The sequence below is a fragment of the Suncus etruscus genome, chromosome 1 (assembly GCF_024139225.1).
Source record: "Suncus etruscus isolate mSunEtr1 chromosome 1, mSunEtr1.pri.cur, whole genome shotgun sequence".
Classification (NCBI taxonomy): domain Eukaryota; kingdom Metazoa; phylum Chordata; class Mammalia; order Eulipotyphla; family Soricidae; genus Suncus; species Suncus etruscus.
Genome location: NC_064848.1, coordinates 141,278,136 through 141,301,796, shown reverse-complemented (window position 1 = coordinate 141,301,796; position 23,661 = coordinate 141,278,136). Strand labels below are relative to the sequence as shown.

The 23,661-nt window shown below is 45.2% G+C and overlaps 1 protein-coding gene across 1 annotated transcript in view; it reads left to right on the top strand.

The window, feature by feature from the left end:
• PLXNA4 (plexin A4) overlaps window positions 1-23,661 on the top strand; it is a 365,632-nt gene that overhangs the window by 334,281 nt on the left and 7,690 nt on the right. Inside the window, exons 25-29 of the mRNA XM_049774269.1 lie at window positions 11,948-12,051; window positions 12,545-12,644; window positions 14,265-14,455; window positions 15,498-15,667; window positions 21,868-22,080. Of these exons, the coding sequence (XP_049630226.1) occupies window positions 11,948-12,051; window positions 12,545-12,644; window positions 14,265-14,455; window positions 15,498-15,667; window positions 21,868-22,080 (778 nt within the window). The remainder of the gene's footprint in view (window positions 1-11,947; window positions 12,052-12,544; window positions 12,645-14,264; window positions 14,456-15,497; window positions 15,668-21,867; window positions 22,081-23,661) is intronic.

Here is a 23,661-nt window from a genome sequence, read left to right as displayed (position 1 = left end):
TTTATAAAGAAGACATCCTGGGGGAAACACTACAGTGGGAGCCCCAGAAACCAGAGAGTTCAGTGTCTGCTAAAGAGAAGTGATGGGATTCTGGGGCTCAGCCATGTTGTTACCACCATGTCCTGGCTGCATGACTTTGTATAGTTGGTTTAGCCTTTCTGTAGTACCTTTGTTCTCTTGCCTGGAAGGTGGGGACAGTAAGAATGCTGGCTTTATAGTAAACATGAAATGAGATCATGTGGGTAAATACCTCTTGAGAGGCCCCTAATACCCACCTGGCCTAACCCATCACCCATTTTTAGTATCAGTGACTGCCTTCACTGATGATCAGGATAATCTCAAATAGAAAAATATTGTTTGTATCTATTGGTCCTGGGCATGGAGAGCAAGGCGGGGGCATGTGCTTGGGTCTAGAATTTGTGACAACAGAGGGGTGGGAGAACCTCCAGGCATTCCCCTAATCTATCCATCTGGCCCCTAAACTGGTTCCAGCAAAGCCATCAAAGACATATGGGCATTGTTGCTGTTTTCTAAAGCCCACAGGAAATTTTCATCCCCTTATGCTTCCTTGTCTTGCTTATTGGCCACTCCCAAATATAAAGCCCAAAGTCTCAGCAAGATTACTCAGAGAGAGGAATGGGGGAAGCAAGATGGTTTTTATACATATTGCTTTGAGGTCTGGAAGGACAGAGAGGAAAGACCAGGTGAGGGTTGGTGGTTATGGGGTGGAGTTTAACATGCCCAGAGTTGCCTCACCCCCCCATGAGCTCAGGCCCCTTAAATTGACATGTACATTTGCAACATATGGGTGAATCCACTGCCAAGAAGCCTCACAAGGGGATCAGGACTCTGGGAAGCAGTAAGAGAGGAAAGTTAGTGGAAAAAAATGAACCTGGGTTCTAAAGCCCAAATAGTTATGCTGGGGACTTCATGGTGGATATCTTGGAAAAAGTGGAATCACATGGATAACCAGGAAGCAGGTAGCATTGCTTCTGCCAAGCCTGAGGAGTCTGCTGGAGTTTGTTCTTGACTCCCCTGTGCCCTCATCTGCATAGCAGGTAGGATGGAGACTGGCACTGTGAGGCTAGATGAGTGATTTCCAAAGGGCAGCTTGGAAATGCTGCGCTAAGTTCCCCAAAGAGCTCCAGGGTGCCTATAGAACTATGAGTTTCTGGGCTATGGACATGGCTCACCACCAAGAAAGGAAAGGAGCAAGAGGCTGTGTCATTCCCCACCCCCACCCCTATTTTTGACAGAATGAATGGTGAGTTGAGATATGGTCTAGTAGTGCCATCAATAGTCACTGCGTCCATGCAGGACTGGGTAACTAGTTCTCCCTCCTCATCTCCACCCCACCTATTGGGCATTGCTCGGGCCTCCTACAAGCCAACTAGGCATTCCCTCTTCTGCACCTGCCTGACATACCATGCTATGGCTGGTGGATATTGCTTGAGGCCAGTTTTCTGTACCCTGAATCCTGTTGCTGGGAAGATAATGTTAGTGACTTTGAGAAAGTGCATCCCTTAAAAGGCTGAAAAGTGGGTGTGTGAAAGTCTTGAAAAGCAGATTATGAGTGGCCAGATGTAAAACATCTTTCAAACATGGTACTTAATACCTAGACTACAGAGAGCATCACCCAGCTGCCTCTACCTTCCACCATGAATAAAGGAAGCTCAAGGGCAATGCAGCTCTGTTTTCTCCTTAGGAAATAAGTGGGGGGTCTTCTCCTGTAGTTGTCACTGACTCTTGCTGGAGGTACCCTACATGAGTGCATCTCCCTATAATATGTGCTTACCATGACCACCTACCCTGTAGGAAATGCCTGTTCCATCTTAGGTGTAGGGAAATGTGCACTAGTGAAGATTGGTGTAAATTGTATGCCTGTTACTCAATTCTGGGCTATTTTATCTCTGAAAACAACTATATTATGAACAACCTTGTAACCATGGTGTTTAAATAAAATTAAATAAAAGTCAATTGCATATGATAGGAAAAAATAACTTAATAAAAAAGATTATACTATATAATAAAGTAAAACAGCTAAAAAAGAAAGAAAAGAAAAGGCTTATACATCAAGGTCGGATAAAGGGGGAAAGCCAAACAAGGCGTCTTGGGTAGTTTGAACTTCAGAGCCCCTTTCTTGTGGGAATGAGGCATCTTGTAGGGCTCCTTAAGGAAAGCCCCCTTCTAAAGTATGTTTTTTCCCCATGCACTTTCTTTTATCTACGAAAATCAGCATTTGGGATTATCTCCAGGGCACTGTTTCTTCCACCCAAGCCAAATTGCATAACAAGGAGAATGGGGTTCCCTCCTGCCCTGTAGTTTCTACCACACTTTTCATCAATCAGTCTCACAGCCCTCAAGCAGGAGAGGTAAAACTCTCGTATAATTTAGGTCAAAGTACTTTAAAGGCTTAAAAGAAATTTACAAATGGAAGGCAAGACCATAAACAAAAATGAATCTATGTTAAGGGGATGCCGGATGCAATGACAGGGAAGACTGCCAGCCATATGCTCTGGACAGAGGCAGTCCTGGTACAGCAAGTACTTGTCCCAGGCTAGGTCAAAAGGAAGTCAAGACATTTTTTAAAATTTTATTTTATTGAAACAATCGTGATTTACAGAGTCCTTCATAGTTGAATTTCAGATATACAACAAAACAGGGCCTTTCCTACCACCAGTGTCAACCTCCCTTCACCAATGGACACAGAGTACATCCTATCCCACCACCTTTTGCCCCTGCCTTGCAGTGTAATAGGCCCCTTTGAGTTTAGATTGTTAAAAATTTAGGTCCCTTGATTCTATTATCATTGACTTTGATTTGTTTATTTAGTCCTGTCCCTGTTTACTTCCTTGCCAATGCATCTGAGACCACTTGGCCCCTGGCCCCCAGCTGTATTCTTTTCCTTTTAGTTTTAGAGCTTGGATCAAACCCCACCTGTGCTCAGGCCTTACTCCTTACTTCCTAGTAGGTTTAGCAGGTAAATTCATAGTCAGCCCTTTACAAAACAAGCGCCTTAAAATCTGTTCTATCTCCGCAGCACAGGGAGCCAAGACTTTTTAAGTCATCCCTGTAGTTATCAAAGTAAATATGGCCCCCAGATGTCCCTTCCCCACTGCATTTATCTTGCAGGGGTCCCTGACCTGGCCTTCCCTCCTGATACTTTTATTCATAGATCCTTGAACTTTCCTGACTCTTCTCTTATCCCCACTTCCCCAGACTTTTTCAGGCATTAAAGAATCCCCAGGAGAAATCACATTTGACTTTTCCAGAGATATAGAAATAAGGGATGGTGTTTATCATGAAAAGGACTTATTTTATGGAATTGGTTGGTGAAGTAGCAGAGGGTTTAATTTATTAAGGACCATAACTTTTGGTAGCTACTTCAATAGAGGACAGTAGACAGGCTCCCTCATAAACCACAGAAATATGGATCTCATCCTTCTGGAAGCCAATCAGGTGATGATACAAGTGTTATATTATTTCTTATCCATGGAGGCCCTGTGTTGGATCACTGATGTAATCTTGATGTGATCTCACAGTACAAAATGAAGTTCCCATGCATAAGTGGTTCCCTTTCCTGATCCAGTCACCCCTAAAGGTCCCTTTCTAATCCAATCACATCCTAGGGATTCTCTGAACCAATCATTTCCAAGGGTTCACTTCCTTATACAATCACTTCCAGGGTTTTTCTCCCTGATCCAATCACTTCCAAAGCCCCATCTTCCAACTATCTCATGGTTTCCTTATGGTGATGTGGGTGAGTAGCTTCTCTCTACCAGGGGTCTCAAACTCAATTTACCTGGGGGCCGCAGGAGGCAAAGTCGGGGTGATCCTTGAGTGCAAAGTCAGTAGTAAGCCTTGAACATTGGGGGGGGGGGGGGTGTGTGTGACCCAAACAACTAAAAAAAAACAAAACAAAACAAAAAAAAGATTCCTCTAGGGCAGGGCCACAAAATGTTGTACGGAGAGCCATTTGCGGCCTGTGGGCCGCGAGTTTGAGACCCCTGTAAATGGATAGGGATGTGCGAAAGGCATGGGCCAAAATCCACAAAGCTGGCTGCAGGCTATGAAGCCTGGGACATGCCAAATCAGTAGCTCAGAGATGTACTGGTCAAACAGCAGGTTGGGGGGTGGGGGTGGGGAGAAAACTTACACCTTTCTCATGCAGTCCTCTGGCATACTGAGATCTCTAGCAATTCTCCCAATTTCTTGCCCGTGTTCTTCACTGGCCCCCAGAACTTTGCTCCCCCTCCCCCATCTTGCCATTCAAGTTGGTCTGAAAGGATCTCTCTCATTTTTTTTTCAAATAAGTCATTCCTCTATGCAATAAAGAGATACACTATCTTCTGAGTGAAATATAAAGAGTTCACAGCTGCTGTCTCCCAGTTTGCATTTTCTGATGCCCCTGATGGGAAAGACAGATAAAGATAATGGGATTTTTTTCTCCTTCTTTATTTCACCTCGCTCTCTCCCTGGAAGGTGGAAGTGTAACAAATTGGATTGTGAGTGTGTCTGTCTTTTGTGCTCAGAGCCTGGAGTAGGGCACTGAACTGGCAGGCTAGAGCTGGAGGGAAGTGGTTTTCACTTTGTGCCATGCATATGAATGCCAGGTCACCTTCCTCTTTTCCATAGCCCTCTCCACTCCTCTTTTACCAGTATTTTGCTGGGGTGATCTGAGAGGAGCCTCTTAATTCCCCATTCTGGACTCTCCATGAAGCTCTGGCCTGTCTCTCTTAAACAAGTAGCAAAATGAAATCCGCTTGTTCCTGGAATTCTCCAGACATGCAGAATAACTATAACTCCTTAGTAAAAAGCACTTTACAATTTACAAAATACCTGCAATGCAGATGGTACTGATCTGTTTCCGAATCTCTTCTTGGAAGCACCAAGACTTCTACTTAATCATTACCTATTTTAGACCTCATTCTTACAGAAAAATTCCTTCCTTCCTTCCTTCCTTCCTTCCTTCCTTCCTTCCTTCCTTCCTTCCTTCCTTCCTTCCTTCCTTCCTTCCTTCCTTCCTTCCTTTTTTCCTCCCTCCCTCCTTCCTTCCTTATTTCCTTCCTTCCTTCCTTTCTCCCTTCCTTCCTCCCTCTCTCCCTTCCTTCCTTCTTCCCTCCCTCCCTCCCTCTCATCTTCCCTCCCTCCCTCCCTCCCTTCCTCCCTTCCTTCCTTCCTTCCTTCTTCCCTCCCTCCCTCCCTCCCTCCCTTCCTTTCTTCCTTCCTTCCTCCCTCCCTCTTACTTCCCTCCCTCCCTCCCTCCCTCCCTTCCTTCCTTCCTTCCTTCCTTCCTTCCTTCCTTCCTTCCTTCCTTCCTTCCTTCCTTCCTTCCTTCCTCCCTCCCTCTTCCCTCCCTCCCTCCCTCCCTTCCTTCCTTCCTTCCTTCCTTCCTCCCTCCCTCTTCCCTCCCTCCCTCCCTCCCTCCCTTCCTTCCTTCCTTCCTTCCTTCCTTCCTTCCTTCCTTCCTTCCTTTCTTCCCTCCGTCCCTCCCTCCCTCTTCCCTCCCTCCCTCCCTCCCTCCCTCCCTTCCTTCCTTCCTTCCTTCTTCCTTCCTTCTTCCCTCCTTCCTCCCTTCTTCCCTCCCTCCTCCCTTCTTCCCTCCCTCCTCCCTTCTTCCCTCCCTCCTCCCTTCTTCCCTCCCTCCCTCCCTCCCTCCCTCCCTCCCTCCCTCCCTCCCTTCCTTCCTTCCTTCCTTCCTTCCTTCCTTCCTTCCTTCCTTCCTTCCTTCCTTCCTTCCTTCCTTCCTTCCTTTCTTCCTTCTTTCCTTCCTTCTTTTTCTCTCTCTTTCCCTTTTTTGGGGGGCTATACACAGTGAAATTCAGGGACTATTCCTGGTCCTACTTCTGTGCTCAAGGATCATCCCTGATGTTGCTCAGGGGACCATATGGAATGTGGGGGATTGAACCCAGGTCAGTAAAGCGCAAGGCAAGCACCTTATATGTCATACTACCCTTCTGATACCAACCAACAATTTCTCTCTTTCTCTATCTCTCTTGTTTCTCTATCCCTCAGTGATGCTCAGGGCCTATACCTGACTCTGCATTCATGTATCACTGCTGGCAGGGCTCAGAGGACCAAATATGGTGCCAAGATAGAACTCAACTCAGCTTCATATAAGGCAGCCCTATTTCACTGTACCATTATTTTTGCCCAATATTTCTTTTTTTAACAGCTTAAAAATCTAATGTACATATCATAATTAATTAATCTAGAGTAAAATCAATATCATTTCATTTTTCTCTCCTATCTACTCTTTCTTTTCCATATTATTTAAATTTTAAATAGAAATATAATTCAAAATCATAAAATTAGCCTTTCAAGTATACAATTTATTATTTTTTATGTATTAAAACATTGCACAAATATTTTTGTTAATGAAGGGGAAGGGAGTTATATCATAGCAGGCAATGCTCAGGGCTTACTTCCACCTCTGTGCCCAGTCATCACTCCTGGTTGTGCTAAGGGAACCATATGGGAAGCCAAGAATTGAACTTGTGTTGGCTGCATGCAAGATAAGTGTCCTGGAGGTAGGTTTAAAAAAAAAAAAGATAAGTGTCCTACTGTCCTACCCACTATACTATCTTCTGACATCCCCCCCAATTTTTAGCCCTTTTGATAGTGTTACTCTGTTTTCGTCACAGTACCCCTTCCCTTTTTTGGAGGTTTGTCCCTGGAACAGTGGTCGGCAACCTTTATTTTCAACTGAGCCAAATCTTGCCAAAACCACGATTGAAATTTATTTTGAGAGCCACACAGGCCGTGCACCGACAGAGGCTAGGAGCAGAGCCCTGACTCCTGGAGCAGCCACCCGACACACAGCAGAGCCAAATTAAAAGTGTAAAGAGCCACATGTGGCTAACGACCCGCACACAGGTTGCCGGTTTGCCGACCACTGCCCTAGAACATGCTAGAGCATGATAGAGGCATAACATGAGCTGGCTCTGCCAGTGTTCTCTGAGACCCTCTGGCAGGTATTCAAGAGTGAGTTATTTTCTCTTTTCAACTTTCTTTTGGGAGTCTGGTAGGTGGAAGAAGAGTGGCCCTGGGCAGGGTTAGTGGGTACCCTTGAAATGAAATTCTCTTTGTTGTTTTTTTTTAGTGAGGAAAAGTAGCCTGGGATCAGGTGGGGTTCCCAGGGATCATGCAGGTTGGCCCAGCTAGTTATAACCAGCCAGTATGTTCCCCATCCTGACTCTCCATGAAGCTCTTAGCCTTTCTCTCTTAAATGAGTAGCAGAATGAAATCTGGTGTGTAAGTCTTCTTCATTCTGACTCCTCACTATGTCAGTCTCTCCTAGTTAACTTCTTAAATGGGAGAGAGATGGGAGTGGGAGGTGAGGGAGTTGTTACAGAGTCCTGAGGGTCCCTGGAATAAAATGAAGTACTTGCAAAAATGAACATATGCATATGCTTGCATGTGTATATATAGGTGCACACCTATGTATACGGCCCTGCCTGTGTGAGCACACACATACACACACACTTAAACACACATATCAGGGGGATTACAGCTGATGAGAAGCTATGCCCTAACTGGGAGAATGTGCTCCTAGGATAAAGTTGTCTCTGAACATAACACCTCCTGATTTTATGGGGGAGGGAGTCTTAGGAAGAAGGAGAGGGATGTGCTCTGAGCCAGGATCTCCTCCCATCAGAGGCTAGAAATAAACCCCTGCTTCTTTTCAACATCATTCCCACTGTCCCCAAACTTCCTCTCACAAGCAAGGGAAGGGAGGGCTGCTACTCCTCATTCTCTTGTCCAGAAACTCCTCAGTCTCTGTCCTGTCTACTTCTGGCACATCCCTTCATCCCTGACCTCAGCTCAACTCTTACCCATGTACCTTGACAAAGTTAGTTGCCTACAGGTCCCTGCCTCCTCCTCATCCCTCTGGTGCTTTCCTCCCTCTCTGATCCACATGTTATCTCTGAGGCTCATAGATCTACCCCCAGAAGCCTAAGCATGGCATTCTCTAGCTTTCAAACTGTGGTTCCTGACTTTCTTGAGCCCCTTCATCCTTCATCTCTGCTTTCTTCCATAAAAAGTCATACTAATGGACCATATCCCAATATCTCACAATTGGCTCCTTTAGACCAGAATGCCCATTTTTCTTATTTAAGCAGGCACATGTCTCCTAGACCTTTAGAATTCAGTGTTGGTAGCCTCTTCTGACTACTTCAATCTCCCTCCTGTCTAGCTCAGATCATGTGGGCTTTGGATTTTGTATTGTCTCCACTCAGGGAGCACTTCCATGATGAGGGCATTGTGCTCTAGAGTTGCCTTGTTGAATTCTGTCCAGTGTCATGCTGGCATAACAATTGGCACCCTGGCAGCACTTGGGATGATGCACTTGGGAAGGAATGAGTGAGTGGAGCCTTAGACTTCTGTGTCTGGGTTCTCCCCCTGGAATTGACAGGAAATACAACCTTCTCCCCAGTGGGATGGCAGATGTCCTGATCATGGACAAGTTTATGAAGCTACCAATACAGGCTTCATAGAGATTCAAAGCTCAGAAACTTCAGAATATCACTTGGAGCCTTGAGATATCTTTAAGTTCCATACTGTGCCCTGAGAGCAGATGACAGGTGTCTAGGAAGGCTGGGCAGGGATGCTGGCCATTGGCTAAAAGGTCACCTTGCCTCTCCACTGCTCTAAAAAGGTTGTTTTCATACTAGCAAGGTATGCGCGCTAAAAAGATATTTTTAGTGTTGTTCTTTTAGGCCAGACAGAAGGAGCCTGTCTAGTATAAAGAATGCTCCACTGGGCTCCATTGATTTTCATTATTGTTATTAAAAGTAAGCCTGTGTTGGCTATGCAACAATACACAGAGCACAGTATTAGATCTCTCCTTGCTCAGGGTCTCCTCAGGCTAACTTTCCCCAGCCCCATATGCTGCTGCCAAGGAGACCAGGCCACTGCCCTTCTCTGAAGCTATAGGCCTGCCTAGTTCCTAGTTGGCCCAGCCTGTTCCTGGAATTTGGGAGCTGAATTTCACAAGCCCAAATATGCAGGTTGGGGAAAGTATTGCTCCTGGGATGAAAATAGCCAGCTGCTTTGCCCTTTGACTTTAGCTTTTATTTTTTTCTTCATATTTTGGTGGGAAGGACACACATGGTGGCACCCAGGGATTACTCCTGGCAGGCTTGGAGGACCATATAGGATGTTCAGGATTAAACCTGGGTCAGCTGCATGCAAGGCAAGTACCCTGCCCACTGTGCTATCGCTGGCCCTGAGTTTAGTCTTTTCTAACTCAATCATACTCCCTGACTAGCTCACCTTTAAGGAGATTATGGTATAGAACAGGACAATTCTATAAGGCTCAGCTCATATCCACATTTAGATTTTTCTCAAGACATTCCACATATATCTGGAGCAAATAGAGGCTATGGTTGGTTTGTTGAGTAGTTTTAGGAGAGGAAGGAACAGGGGTAACCTGGAAGGGAAGGATTATCCTGGCCAGTAAGTAAGGATACTAGGCCTGCAGGGAAGAGAGTTTTATGACTGAGTTTTCATTGTTTACTCTCATAAATGACCCTACCTGTCTGCTGTGCAGCATACTTGCTTCTCCATCCGGGCATAGTTTGGAGAGCTGCCTAAGGCATCCTTCAAAGAAGTCCCAAGATAAAGCTGCCCATACCCGAGAAATTCACGTTTTTACCTTTCTAAGGGAAAAAACCCCCACAACTTTTCTATATAAGAGGCAACAAAAATAACAGGTTTGTGAGACCTGTAAGCAAAGAACAGTACACTGTGAGTATAGTATAGCTCACCATCCTCTGATTGGTATTCAGGAGAACATCCCTAACTTTCTGGGATATTTGCCATAGGTCAATAGCCTCTACCTCCTTGGTGCCTGCTGATCCCTCTGAAGCTGAGCTGGTGAGATCGTAAGACTCAGAACTAGGTTGCTTCTTCTTGTGGACTCTGCCCCTGACCAACCATCAGTGTAGTTCCTGCCATTCACTGTTTATCACATAGCCCACCCTATAAGCACACTTAGCTTTGTGGAAAGGGACATGCTTGCTGCAGCCCTAGGGGAAATGCTCATTTCAGTTCATGGCACCCCCAAAAGTAGACAAATTGACAGATGCCAAACCATGAAGCTGTTCCTTGGCTGAATCTTTCCCAAACCTAGCCTGGCTGGTCCCATGAGCACTTCAATGGGAGACACTTCCTTTCTCTTGAATCCTGAGCTTAGTAACAAGGCCCTCCCCTCTGCTTCTTCAGTACCCATGTGGGATGATACAGAACTCTGACTGCCTTCTATGCCTCTCATTGTCTCTGTCCTGCCATCTTTTCCTATGCAGCTCTTCAACAAAGTTCAACTTGTGGCCTGTCAACTGCCTAATCAATTGGGAGACAGTCCCCTTTTGTCCCAACTTCTCAAAACTATACTTACCTAGATATCTATGGAAAATGAAAACAGCATAACACAACCCCACACCAGCAACCAGTTGTATGCCCCTACTTGCCGAATCTCTGCAATTCTAGCCACACCATCCACAGCACTTAAAGAGTACTCTGAGAACTACAGAGATTCCTGTGGCATATCTAGTGCTCTCCTCTTTTGGTTCCTGGGATAGACCCATGCAATACAAAGCTCTAAACTGAGTAAGCTCAGGAACTGGAGACATACACCCAGATTTGAGGAGTTTCTCTGTTCCTTTTAAGGGCAGGCAGCCTCCTTTTTTGCACCTGTTTTTAATCTAAGCCACCAGACTAGCCAAATGCACAAGCTAGGAAGATATTTGTATACTGTCAGAGATGTGACTGATCATGGAACCTTCAACCTTGACAGGAGAGGAAAGGAAGGATGCGATCTGAATTGGTTTTCATGGACTATAGGTCAAGTCCACAGCTGTTTGAGCAGTGATGAACTGGACTGCTAGACATCCATACCAGCAAAGCTGGGAGTGTGTGCAAGTTTGTGAGATGACAAGCTATACATGGCTCTTGGAAGCCAGATTCTTGCCTTTCTAATGGGAATACATTTGCCTTTGAATTCAAAAGTTTGGTTTTTGCCATGTTCATGTGAGTGTCTGAGTATGTGTGTGTGTGAGAGAGAGAGAGAGAGAGATAGAGATAGAGAGAGAGTGCGTGTGTGTATGTATGCGTGAGTGCATTCATGAATGCTGTGTACGTGATTGTGTAGGTACATATGGACAAGAGTTGAAACAGCCCTAGGCCTCCATGTGCGTACATTTCAGGACTGGAATGTCTATTTCTCCATTGACGTATGATGTGTACCATGTGTGAGGCTGGCGATTTGGTTGATAGAAAACAGTCTCCATGCCCCCATATGGAATCCATCAGCAAGCCCATGTGTTGTAGGGATCTGGGCCCATGAGAAGAGTGTGGAGGGGGTGAGGGGGTGTACAGTGTCAGATAATTAGGTGTCAGATGGCTTGCCAAGATGCCCTTATCCACACCAGCCTTGTGGGACAGGGGCTGATTCTGGGCATAATATTTGGTTTCACTGATCTCGCTCCAGTTTTTACCAGTCTCCCTGTCAAGGGTGGCCTACTTGCCAGCTTTTTTGGTATAGTACATAACCTGCTTATATGTACACAATAGGGTGCATAGTGTGTGAACCCATAGTGTTGGTCATATCAGCTTCCCAAACTTACATTTTGGAAAGGAGAGTGTGCTAGGCTGGTGCCCCCTCGTGAAAGCTTAGCACTTCTTTAAAAACCTTTTTCTGCTTGTTCATGCAGCGAATAAGTAGATGTGGCTGCTTACCAGACTGGGAAGACATCACTATTTCTGTGGTTGGTTAGATGACCTGGACCTGGAACTCAGGGCCCTCTGCACCCAAACTTCCTGCCTCTTATGGAATTAATTGCTATTACTTGTCCTTGTAAGGGTTTATGCAGAAATCTGCATACGGAGTCCCAGGGGATGCAGAAGTTCAAGGGTCACTTTGAGTGGTCATTGCTCTCTCCTATAGAGTGGCGACAAGGAAGCGGGGCCAGAATGATACTGCAGGATGAAGACATCACTACTAAGATCGAGAATGACTGGAAGAGATTGAACACCGTGGCCCATTACCAGGTAAGGTGAAGGCACAAGAGGAAAGGGCAGAGGTTGAAGTCCCAGTCCTTGAATGATACAACTTCTTGGGGCTAGATACTATGTGGACTTAGGTCATTCCTCACTAGCACTGCCTGTTCAATGTGGCCCCCGGGATACAGACGTCCCTTCTTCTCATCTCTTTGGAGACTTAAGGCTGGAGTGAGTGCTTCCTGCAGGGTACCCAAGCAAAGTTCCATGTTTGGAAGATCCTTAGACTTGAAGGCTAGATGTTCTCCCTGGAAACATGGGAATAGAAGATGTGAGCAAAGGATTCTTCTTAGAATTTTTGCAATAGAGCCCCAGGGGTAGGATGCTATTGAGATCTATCTTTCTGGGTGAAAGAAAAAGTTCACATCCTCCAAAATTTTTTTGTTTTCCTTTGAGCCTCTGCTAGTCTCCATAAAACTGGGCTCATGGTGGATTTGTTCTGCTTCTAGAGAGTCCAGACCCACAAAAATTTTTTTTCCTGTAGGTGCCGGATGGTTCTGTGGTAGCTTTAGTATCCAAGCAGGTGACTGCATATAATGCTGTGAACAACTCCACAGTGTCCAGGACGTCTGCAAGTAAATATGGTGAGTCCACAGAGGCTCATTATGTGAAATAGTGGGGGTGGTGAGTGGTGACCCATAGACCAGAGAAGAAAGCTCAACTGAGAATCATTCAGAAATAGTGATGCAGAAGATCATCCCCAAGAGCAAGACGTAAATGTCACCTTCACAAGTTCCTGATGCTTCTAAGACACTTTCATGTTTGTGAGATCTATAATTGTATGTCATGTGCTTGAAAATACTATGAATTAAATAATAATTATTTCCCCCTATTATGCAGATGAGCCAATTATGGCTCCATGCACCAAGGCTAAACAACAGGTAAAGGTCAAACTGTGATAAAGCAGTTGAGGGAGGCCTAGCTCTGGGTCTCAGATGCTCAGAGGTGGAGGACAGGGTGCTGGGTGTGACTGGAGGCTGTAGGTGTAGAGATAAACTCTATATCCCCTCTGTGCACCTGGAGACCAGCTGTCTCTCTCCCACGAGACTCAGCTCTCCAGAGAAGCATGAGATTATCTTTCGGAAAACATAAATACATAGGCACTCACACACAGTTGAACTTTCATCTTTTTCTGCTCTGCATTCGACTCACCACACTCATATTTTGGCCCATAAATGGGAAAATTGGTACTGGCCAGAGGGGAGAGTGAAAGAAGGTAGAAGACAAGGTAGTCATTAATCATGAAGGAGGACAAGGATCTTGATTCACCCTCTACCTCAATGGATGTTCAGAACAGTCCTGAGACCAGACATGTGAAACTTAAGGGGAAGATTATACCAAAAAGTGCACATTCAGAGCCTGGAGCAAGTACAGGGGTAAGGAACTTGCCTTGAATGTGGCCATCACTGATTCTCAGTATCAGTAGGGTTTCCTGATTATAGTTAGGGGTATCACCCTGAACACAAGCAGAACCAGAAGTACCACCTCTCTCAGAAAAAGTGAGCTCTGGGGACAGAGTGATAATATAGCTCGTAGGGCATTTGCCTTGCATGCAGCCAATCTGTGTTTGATCCTTGGTATCCCATATGGTCTTCTGATCATGCCAGAAGTGATCTTTGAGTGCAGAACCAGAATTGACACCAGAGTGCTGTCAGGAGTGGCCCCCAAAACAACAACAACAACAACAATAAACAACAACAAAGGATTTTCTAGGGCTAGAGTGATAGCACAGTAGTAGGGCATTTGCCTTGCAGGTGGCCAACCCAGGACAGACCCAGGTTCCCAAAAGCTAGCCCAAGACACCCAGCTTCAATCCCTGGCATCCCATATGGTCCCATGAGACTATCAGGAGTGATTTCAGAGTAAAGAGCCAGGAGTAACCACTGAGTACCCTGGGTATGGCCCCAAAACCAAAAAAATAAAGAAAACAAAAAAGTTAGCTTATATTTTTACAAATGGAATAGCTAAGGGCTGAAAAAAGGCAAGAAAAAGAAGAAAAATGAACCCAAAGGGGTCAAATAGTAGCTTGACTTTCCTAGAAGTGATGAGAAGGACACTTGAGGTCCAAGGAACAGACTGAGCCCAGTCAAGGGGTCAGAATCAACACATGGCAGGAAGGACTAGATGGTCCTGACTGGGCTGTGAGGATGTAGCTAGAGGCAACAGTGACCTCACCCTTATGGGGGCAATGCTTTTGATTGCAGAAAACATGATCCGGTACACGGGCAGTCCTGACAGTCTCCGCTCACGCACTCCCATGATCACCCCTGACCTGGAGAGTGGAGTCAAGATGTGGCACCTGGTCAAGAACCACGAACATGGGGACCAGAAGGAGGGTGACCGGGGGAGCAAGATGGTGTCTGAGATCTACCTGACAAGGCTGCTGGCCACCAAGGTACTGTATGCAGTGGAGTTGGACAGGATCGTACCCCCTTCCTTAGATCATACTTCCTTACCTTCTAGGAATGTCAGAGCTGGCAGATCCCTTCAATTCATGCAGGTCATCTGTTTTTTGTTCACCCACAACAGATACTTGATATCTGTCCCTGTGAAGAATCTCAAACTTGTCAACCCAGCTCTGGGCAAACCCATTTGTGTGCTCCCCTCTCATCCAGGTCCTTTCCCAAAGTCTGGGACTCTAGGAGCTGGAAAGACAATACAGTGTGTAGGGTACCTGCCCTGCCTGTAGCCAACCTGGATTTAACCCCTAGAACCCCATATGGTTCCCTAAAGCCCCACCAGGAATGATCCCTCAACACAGAACCACAAGTAAGCCCGAGCACTGTCAAATGTGGCTCCCAAATTTAAAACAAATCAAAATAAACTCAGGGACTATTTTTGCTCACACACTTCTGTGTGGCTTTAAGGAAGAGTCTCTCCTTCACTGCGATGTCACAGACATCCTTCGTGAGGCAAATTGGGACTCCCACTATGACTTTCTAGGCACCATTTTTAATGCCGGTTCTGAGGACATTGCCTGCCTGTGGTGTCTTCCACGCCCGAGGCCGGGCTCTGCTCTGCTCTCCTCCAGGCCCCATCAGTAGCTGTTCATTAGCTGGTGTGACTAATGCCCGTGCCCAAGCAGCAGATTGTGTTTGTCCGCTCTGACCGAGGGAGGTGTTCATTAGCATTTGTGAAAAGTGCTAAAATAACACCGCCAAAGGGTGTTAAACTGAGCTGTGCTGTTGTCAGATGAAGACAGCCAGGTCCAGTCGTCAGTGTTAGATCTGCTTTCCACCAGCAGAGGAGATTTAGAACTGTTAGAAACAGATGAAAGGGAGGGGGAACTTGAGCACATACAATGACCCAGTTTCACTTCAGCAGGCCAGCTGGGCTGGATTCGGTCCTCCCCAGCCACTTGAGTCAGGCTGATAACTAAAACCCATCCTTAGAACTCCTTGGGACCAACTGTGTCTCCACCTGTCCTGCTTCCCCAGGGCACATTGCAGAAGTTTGTGGATGACCTTTTTGAAACCATCTTCAGCACAGCACACCGTGGCTCTGCCCTACCTCTGGCTATCAAGTACATGTTTGACTTCCTGGATGAACAGGCTGATAAGCATGGCATTCACGACCCACATGTTCGCCATACTTGGAAAAGCAACTGGTGAGTGATGGTGTACAGATCTGGCAGGTGAAAGGAAGAACCAACCCCTAGTCCTTGGTGGAGGCTGCAGGCCGTTGGGAGAAGGAAGCAAGCCTTAGTGCATGGTCATCAACAGGAAATGGACAGGCATTTTCTGGGCCTCTCAACCTTTATCTTATTTTGTTCAACTTCCCTCTGGTCAAAGATACCGTCTTTTCTTTTCTCTTTTTCTTCCTTCCTTTCTTCTTTCCCTTCCTTCCTTCTTTCTTTCCCTTCCTTCCTTCTTTCCTCCCTTCCTTCCTTCTTTCGTTCCTTCCTTCCTTCTTCTTTCCTTCCTTCCTTCCTTCCTTCCTTCTTTCTTTCCTTCCTTCCTTCCTTCCTTCCTTCTTTCCTTCCTTCCTTCCTTCCTTCCTTCCATCCTTCCTTCCTTCCTTCCTTCCTTCCTTCCTTCCTTCCTTCCTCCCTCCCTCCCTCCTTCCCTCCCTCCCTCCCTCTTTCTTCTTTCTTTCTTTCTTTCTTTCTTTCTTTCTTTCTTTCTTTCTTATCTTTCTTTTCTTTCTTTTCTTTCTTTCTGTCTTTCTGTCTTTGTTTCTTTCTTTCTTTCTTTCTTTCTTTCTCTTTCTCTCTTTCTCTCTTTCTCTCTCTCTCTCTCTCTCTTTCTCTCGTTCTCTCCTTCTCTTTCTCTCTTTCTCTCTTTCTTCTTTCTTCTTTCTTTCTTCTTTCTTTCTTTCTTTTCTTTCTTCTTTCTTTCTTTCTTTCTTTCTTTCTTTCTTTCTTTCTTTCTTTCTTTCTTTCTTTCTTTCTTTCTTTCTTTCTTTCTTTTTCTCTCTCAGAGAGTGGGTTTGAACCACTCCTGGCAGTGCTTGGGGGGCCATATGTGGTGCTGGGAATTAAACTGCAGTTGGCAGCATGCGCCCCTATATTGACTCTCTGGTATTATATCTTACTTTTCTCTCAAAGGAATAAACAAATATAATATGCCCAGTAATGCAACTTATATCCCTTATATCCTGGAACCTTGGGTTCACTTGACATTATGCAAAACCTTGAAGACAGAGATCATCAGACTTAGCTCAGTCATTAGTGAGCTGACATGGAAGGGTAAAATACAGGGGGCTCTTGGGACAAAATAAATGTAGTGACAAAAGATGTACTTGTGCGAACAGAATTGCAGAAGAGCAACATTTATTAGTTAAGTTAAGATTTGAAGCTCATCTGTTACTGAGCAAAAACAATCTTACTGTCTAGGTTCATAGAAGCAAAAATGATGGCACTGACTTTTCAAAAAGTTAGAGGCTTTATTGTGAGGCCAACCAACAAGAAGACAGGAGACAAGGCTCAAATCTGTCTCTTCTGTCTTGGGACCTTTTTGTGAGGTTAGGATCTTGGGCAAATGAGGAGAAAGACAGGATAAACATGACTAGTGATGTTTGAAATATTCCTTTTAAGGTAAACTAGTGGTGATATCATATCTTCTCTGTTGTGAGAATTCTTACTCCAGAATAGAGTCTGTTTAGTTTTCTTGGTTTCATACATAGATGTATCTTGGTTCCAAGGGAGCTTGGTCAGCTGAAGATATGGCTATTACCTGTGCATACATTATTACAAGAGAAAATGATCTTCAGAAGAGCTACTATTGTTCTTTTAAACCAATTTTGAGCATTTTTTTTCTTTTTTGGCACATAGTTTTACATGAACTAGTCATCTAAGAGAACCATGATAATATTTATTGGTCTTTAATTTGTTTGTTTTGGAGCAGCACCCAGTGTTACTGAAGGCTTACTCCTGCGTTTGAAGTCAGGGATACTCTAGGCAGGACTTGGGGAAACATAGATGAAGCCAGGGATAGTCTCCAGACAGTATATAAGGGAATCACCTCACACACTGTACAATTTTGCTGGTTTTCCCAGGGTAATTTATGTTTGATTCAGGAAACACTGGTCTTCCTTACCCAGGAACCTCTTTTCCAAAGATACACACATACTTTGTGTGTCTTCAGGACAATTGGGATCCCTAAGTCTTAACCAGCACTTTCAGACTTCAATATGGTTCTTCTCTCTTAAAATAAATGCTACCCTATGCCTTTGTTTGGGTGTAAGCTGTATTTCTTGTTGACACTGCAAAGTCAGACATCAGTATTTGGTACTTGATGTGGAGCCTTGTACAGAACCAAGATGATCCCTATTTGAGCATTTTACTCCAGGCAAGGCTGGCTTGTATTTAGTCCCACCAGTTCCAGAATTGCCTCCCCATTGCTTTTCAATGGTCTCTGTCCCAGGTGGTTCTACAACAGATCATACTACCAAGCCATCATAGGCTCCAGATGTCCAAAACCTGTCAACTTGTAGGACTGTCATGATGTTAGGGATAGCCCAACATGCTGATTACCAGCTCTAAACTCACAAACATGCATCCAAGCAGAAGCCAGCCTGAGGTACTAAGGTATTATTTAATGGCCTGTGCTTGGCTTCTCATTTTCTTTACCCAAGAAAATTATTCTCTCTCCAGCAATTGAGAACTCTGGAACTGAAGAACCAGGCAGTCTTTCATCTTAATCTTTTGTGAGAAAATATTTTCATTGTGAATTCTTCCAACCTTCTTAAAGTTAAGAATCTGTTCATTGTTGAATCTGGTTTTATATTTTATGTACCAACACTGGGTTTCATTTGGCCACCATTTTTGAGAGGCATTATAAATCAGTGCTCCCAATGCCTGCCTCAGAAGAAGGCTGCTTAAAGTCTCCCCAGCTCTTAAGCTTGTTCAACAGAGCTATCTGAGGGGTTAGTTCCATGCCTACTCAATCTTCTTACTGACTCTTGCTCACCTTGACACCTTCAGAATACAAGAATGGCTCAGCCCAGATCTTCTCTAATCCCAGCAGCAGAGAACAAGTTTTGCAAAACCCCTTCATACCCATACCATCCATTCAAATACTCTTGCCTGGAATGGTATCTAAAGCATTTAGTTTTATTTCTTACCTTCTGCTGACATAAGAACACTTCTTTTCAAGTCTTTGGGATAGGAGCAGAATCATCTTCCACATATACCCTTTCTGATGTTCAGAATATGGGGGAATATCCCCAGCTTAAAAACAGATTAGCCAGGAGGACACACCAGTGCCTGGTTCGGGTTTTGTCACCAAAGAACTGCCCTGGCCCTGCTGTCCAGGCAAGCGGATAATGAGATCTGCATATGGACTCAAAAGCATGTTGTCATCTAAATTTATTGACTTGAATGGATATTGGATTGAGTTGATAGAGATTGTTTTGTTTTGTTTTGTTTTTTTCAGTTCAAAGTTGTGCTCACTCTCTTTCAACCCTTCCTTCACTTGTCCATTTTCCTCTTGGAAATAAACCTCCTGCTCATTTAGCCTGAGTGGCTGTAATCAACCAGAGATTAGCGCCACCACTAATGTTAATAATATGCTAATATTTCATTAGGCCAGAGATTTGGGGAGGTGCAAGGCTGCCTTGTTTGACGTCCATCTGTCAGCACAACTGGCATAAAGAGAAGGAGAACTGGGGAAAAGTTCCAGTGCCCCTTAGGCATGTTTTTCAGTTCCTTTTTAGGATGGGGCTTCTGCAAATAAGAAGGTGTTCATGGAGGATTGCTACCTGCATGGTTGGTAGAGTTCTTCCCTGGCTCCCTTCCCTTCCCTTCCCTTCCCTTCCCTTCCCTCCCTTCCCTTCCCTTCCCTTCCCTTCCCTTCCCTTCCTTCCCTTCCTTCCCTTCCCTTCCCTTCCCTTCCCTTCCTTCCCTTCCCTTCCCTTCCCTTCCCTTCCCTTCCCTTCCCTTCCCTTCCTTCCCTTCCTTCCCTTCCCTTCCCTTCCCTTCCCTTCCTTTCCCTTCCCTTCCAGTCCCTTCCCTTCCCTTCCCTTCCTTTCCCTTCCCTTCCAGTCCCTTCCCTTCCCTTCCCTTCCCTTCCCTTCCCTTCCCTTCCCTTCCTTTCCCTTCCCTTCCCGTCCCTTCCCTTCCCTTCCCTTCCCTTCCCTTCCCGTCCCTTCCCTTCCCTTCCAGTCCCTTCCCTTCCCTTCCCTTTCAGTTTCTTCCCTTCCAGTCCCTTCCCTTCCCTTCCCTTCCCTTCCCTTCCCTTCCCTTCCCTTCCCTTCCCTTCCCTTCCCTTCCCTTCCCTTCCCTTCCCTTCCCTTCCCTTCCCTTTCCTTTCCTTTCCTTTTCTTTTCTTTCCTTACCAGTGGTGCTGAGGGCTTACTCCTGGCTTTATACTCAGAAATCACTTCAGGGCACATTTACTGGGCCATATTTTATACTGAGGGTTGAAACCGGGTCAGCCATGTGCAAGGCAAGCATTTTACCTGCTAAACTATTGCTCTAGCTCCTTGCTCCTTTCTAGTAGGTTGATTAGCAGTTGTGAATATGAGGCCTCACTCTATATGTTCCTTTGAATGTATTACAGGCTGTAAGGAGATAGACCCAGGGTCAGTGTCTTCCAACCATTTATTGAAATAGGGTCAAAGGGTTTAAATTCTATGAGGCAAACCTGACACAGAGGACGATTGTAACTATCACCCACAGTGAAGTCAGAGCCACTATGACAATAAACATCAGGACAAATGGCAGGCAGGAGGCAAAGAGAATGGGCCAGAGGGTGAGAAATAAGAGAATATTCTCTTGGTGTATCCTGGCTTCTCCCATGCATCTCATCAGGCTGGATGGAAGTTGCAGAACAACTCAGTAAAGAACAGCAGGTCCTGGAACATCATTTGCTTCAACTTGTTTCTTAATAGTGTTGATGAGAAAAACAGCCGTTGTTGTTTGTACAGTTTGCTCTTTTTCTGTGTCTGGGTGGCTTTTCTTAGGGACTCCTGCTTCCTCCCCAAGATGTGCATGAGAGGAACATTGGTGTGACTCAGTTGTCCTAGGGGGAGTGAGTGTGGGTGTGCCATATGTGCTGACTTATAAAGATATCCTGTGCAGGGTAAGAGCCACTTAGCACCTGAGGCTACCAGCCTGGGTTCCCCAGGTGGCTGAACCCTGAGCTTGAACTGGAATGAGTGAGATGTGTAAAGAATGAATGAATGAACATTAAAGACTGTGAATAAGAGCCATGGTTAGGGCTTTTATTCAGAAACGTAAGGATATTTTGATCAACTGAACTAGACTGCAGAACCTTACACCTGGTTGATGTCCATGCAGCTGTGGTCAGATGGCTTGCATTTTATATTGGTTTGCTGGATATCATAGTCTCCGAGAATCAATGCATGAGTGAGGACTTATGGGGGGATATCAGGGATCAGTAGGTAGAGTTCCCTTGATTCCCTAAGAATGCTCTGGTGATAGACAACATTGCCTTTAACCATCCTTCAGCAATTTGTCTTCTCTTTTTTTCTTTTTGTCTTTGTTACCCAAATCCTCTTCCTGAAACACTATTCACCACTGTCCACATTTAAAGTTGGACCTCAAGAACAGGTGCACTTCTCTGCATCCCCAGACCACCCCTATATGAGCACTTTCCAGGCATTTAGTGGACTTACAAGTTCTTGCCTTTGTCCTACCTGGGTCTCTGCTGATCTTTGGGGGTACCAGCTCCTTCAGTTCTCAACTTGAGGGCTAAACTATATGTGTATCTTCTCTATGGACTCTCCAGGACATAGAGTATTTTTAGAGAACTCTGAGTGTTCCTTTGACTGTTAATGAAGCTTGTGGTATAAATTAGGGGTTAACAAGAAAAAAAGGAAAGGTAAGGGGGTGTATACAGGTTCAGGGAAGGATGGGAAAAGGAGTATATTTTGACATGTTAGCTTAGAGAAATTAGTTGCTTAAGGTTGACACTGTCGCTGTGTGGGAATAAACTGCTCTCAGGGAGCAAGGAAGGGTGGAACTTCTTGGAGTTGTGCAGTGGATATTAGAGAGAGGGAGGCACAAAAACTAAGGTCTGCTACTGAACTTACAGGTTGCATTTAACCCCAATGTGTAGGAATGAGGACTGGGGAATATATGGGGACCTCATAGTCCAATATTCCACTCTCTAACATACATCTGGGAGAACTGCAACCTCAAAGTGGGTATCTAGCCCCTCTCTAGTATGTAGTACCATCCATCCTTGTTGGTTCTTCCTTTGCTGGAAAATAGTTGGTGGCATAGAAAAATATTCTCAAGAACAGCCAGTCCTGCATCTTTTCTCTCTAGAGCACTCTCTGAGCAGAGCTGCAGCCCTTCATGTCCACACTCCAACCCTAATTCTTGCTCTTCCTTCCACACAGCCTGCCACTGAGGTTTTGGGTAAACATGATCAAGAATCCTCAATTTGTGTTTGACATCCATAAGAACAGCATCACGGATGCCTGCCTGTCTGTGGTGGCACAGACCTTCATGGACTCCTGCTCCACATCAGAACACCGACTGGGCAAGGACTCGCCCTCCAACAAGCTGCTCTATGCCAAGGACATCCCCAGCTATAAGAGCTGGGTGGAGAGGTGAGTGTGGGCTATCGAGCCAGGGCTGGGGGAAAAGAGGGTACTGGTACTGCCAGAGGCAACCTATGATCGGGCTCTCCCTCACCTCTGAAAGGGACTGGCACTGCTGAATGGTCTCTTCACCAAACTCAGTCTCCACCAACCCAGTTGAAACAAACACTGGAGACCTCAACAGGTATTGCTCCTTGGAAGGCAGGCCTGGATCTTAGAGGCCAACATGTCATCTGGACTCTGGAATATCTCACATTCTATTCTATTCTGTCTCTGCCCATCTACCAGCATCCTGTGGAGATGTCATCATCATTCTGAGCAGTTTCTCTCTGACCCAGTTTCTAAACTCTCACCCAATGAGCCCCTTCTAAAACCTTGACTCAATTATAACAACTCTTATCTCATTATTTTCTGTGATTTGGGGCTGGAGAAGGGCTTATGGGCTCTGGAGTTGGAGTGCAAAGAACATGAATGGTTAGTCTGGGCTACCTACACTCCACATGCCAAGCTACTGAACTAGGCAACTATTCGAAGATGTGCATGACATTTAGCTCTGTGATCTTAGTATAGAAGAGGTCAGCAATAAGAACCTTATTTTGTGTCTCTGATGCTAAAGTCTGTGCATAGAAAAGAACTAAGTGAGCCCCCTAGGTAGCCTAAGTGATCAGAATAAAGCTAGATGCACAAACTCAGACTCACAAATCTGTTTTCTACTGTCCATAATATATTTAAGTGGGACCACTGTCAACATATATGGTGACTATTGGATTAAATAAGAATATCTTTAAAGCAGGGCATGGTCCAACCCAGGGTACATGTTGAGTGACAGACTAAGTGTCAGTGCCTGCTCATCCTGTACAAGCACCTTTTTGCAGTGAAAAATATGCATAGTCAACTTGATTTTTAGAGTCCCTTGTTTCCAACTAACTTAAAGATAGAAAATCCTGAAAGAAGCTCAGATTTGATTTCTTTTTAAAGTGTAAAAAACACTGGAAATTTTTCTTGACTTGGACTCTGGGGAACAGTGGAGCCACATCATTTCATCTATGACAGAAAACTGGTAGCCATTTTCATCTGGAGATAGAAACTTCCCTCCCTTAGTCCAGAGAGGGTGGACAGTGTCTCTGTTAGTAAATTATTGTGTTAAAAGTGGTTAAATTGTGGCTTCCCTTTTCTTCTCTGATCCTTCCCTGTCCCTTCCTGCTGAAGCCAGAGTGGGATTTTATAGCCATAACTGACTTAGAAAGTCAACTCCTTTGTCCTTGGATCTGTTGATCTGTTGTCCTTGGAGCCTTGATCTCTCTGGTTAGTCAGAGAGGCTTTCACCTCCCTCTAGTTTAAAGTAGCTCATACTTCTGACAGAGCTGCCAGAAGCAAGTTGTCCCAGGTGGTGGCTAGCAGCTCTTTAGCAGAGAAAGAAGGAGTGAACTGCTGGATTATGGTCCTATACTGTCACTGATAAGGGCCTCCGGCGGGTAGGGAGGAAGGAAACTGTGAAAGGCCAAAAGTATTCAGGAAATCTTTGCAGGAGGATACTTCCCCAACCACAGGTCAGTGGGAGGTGAAACTGGTGCTTGTGCCAGGCTAATG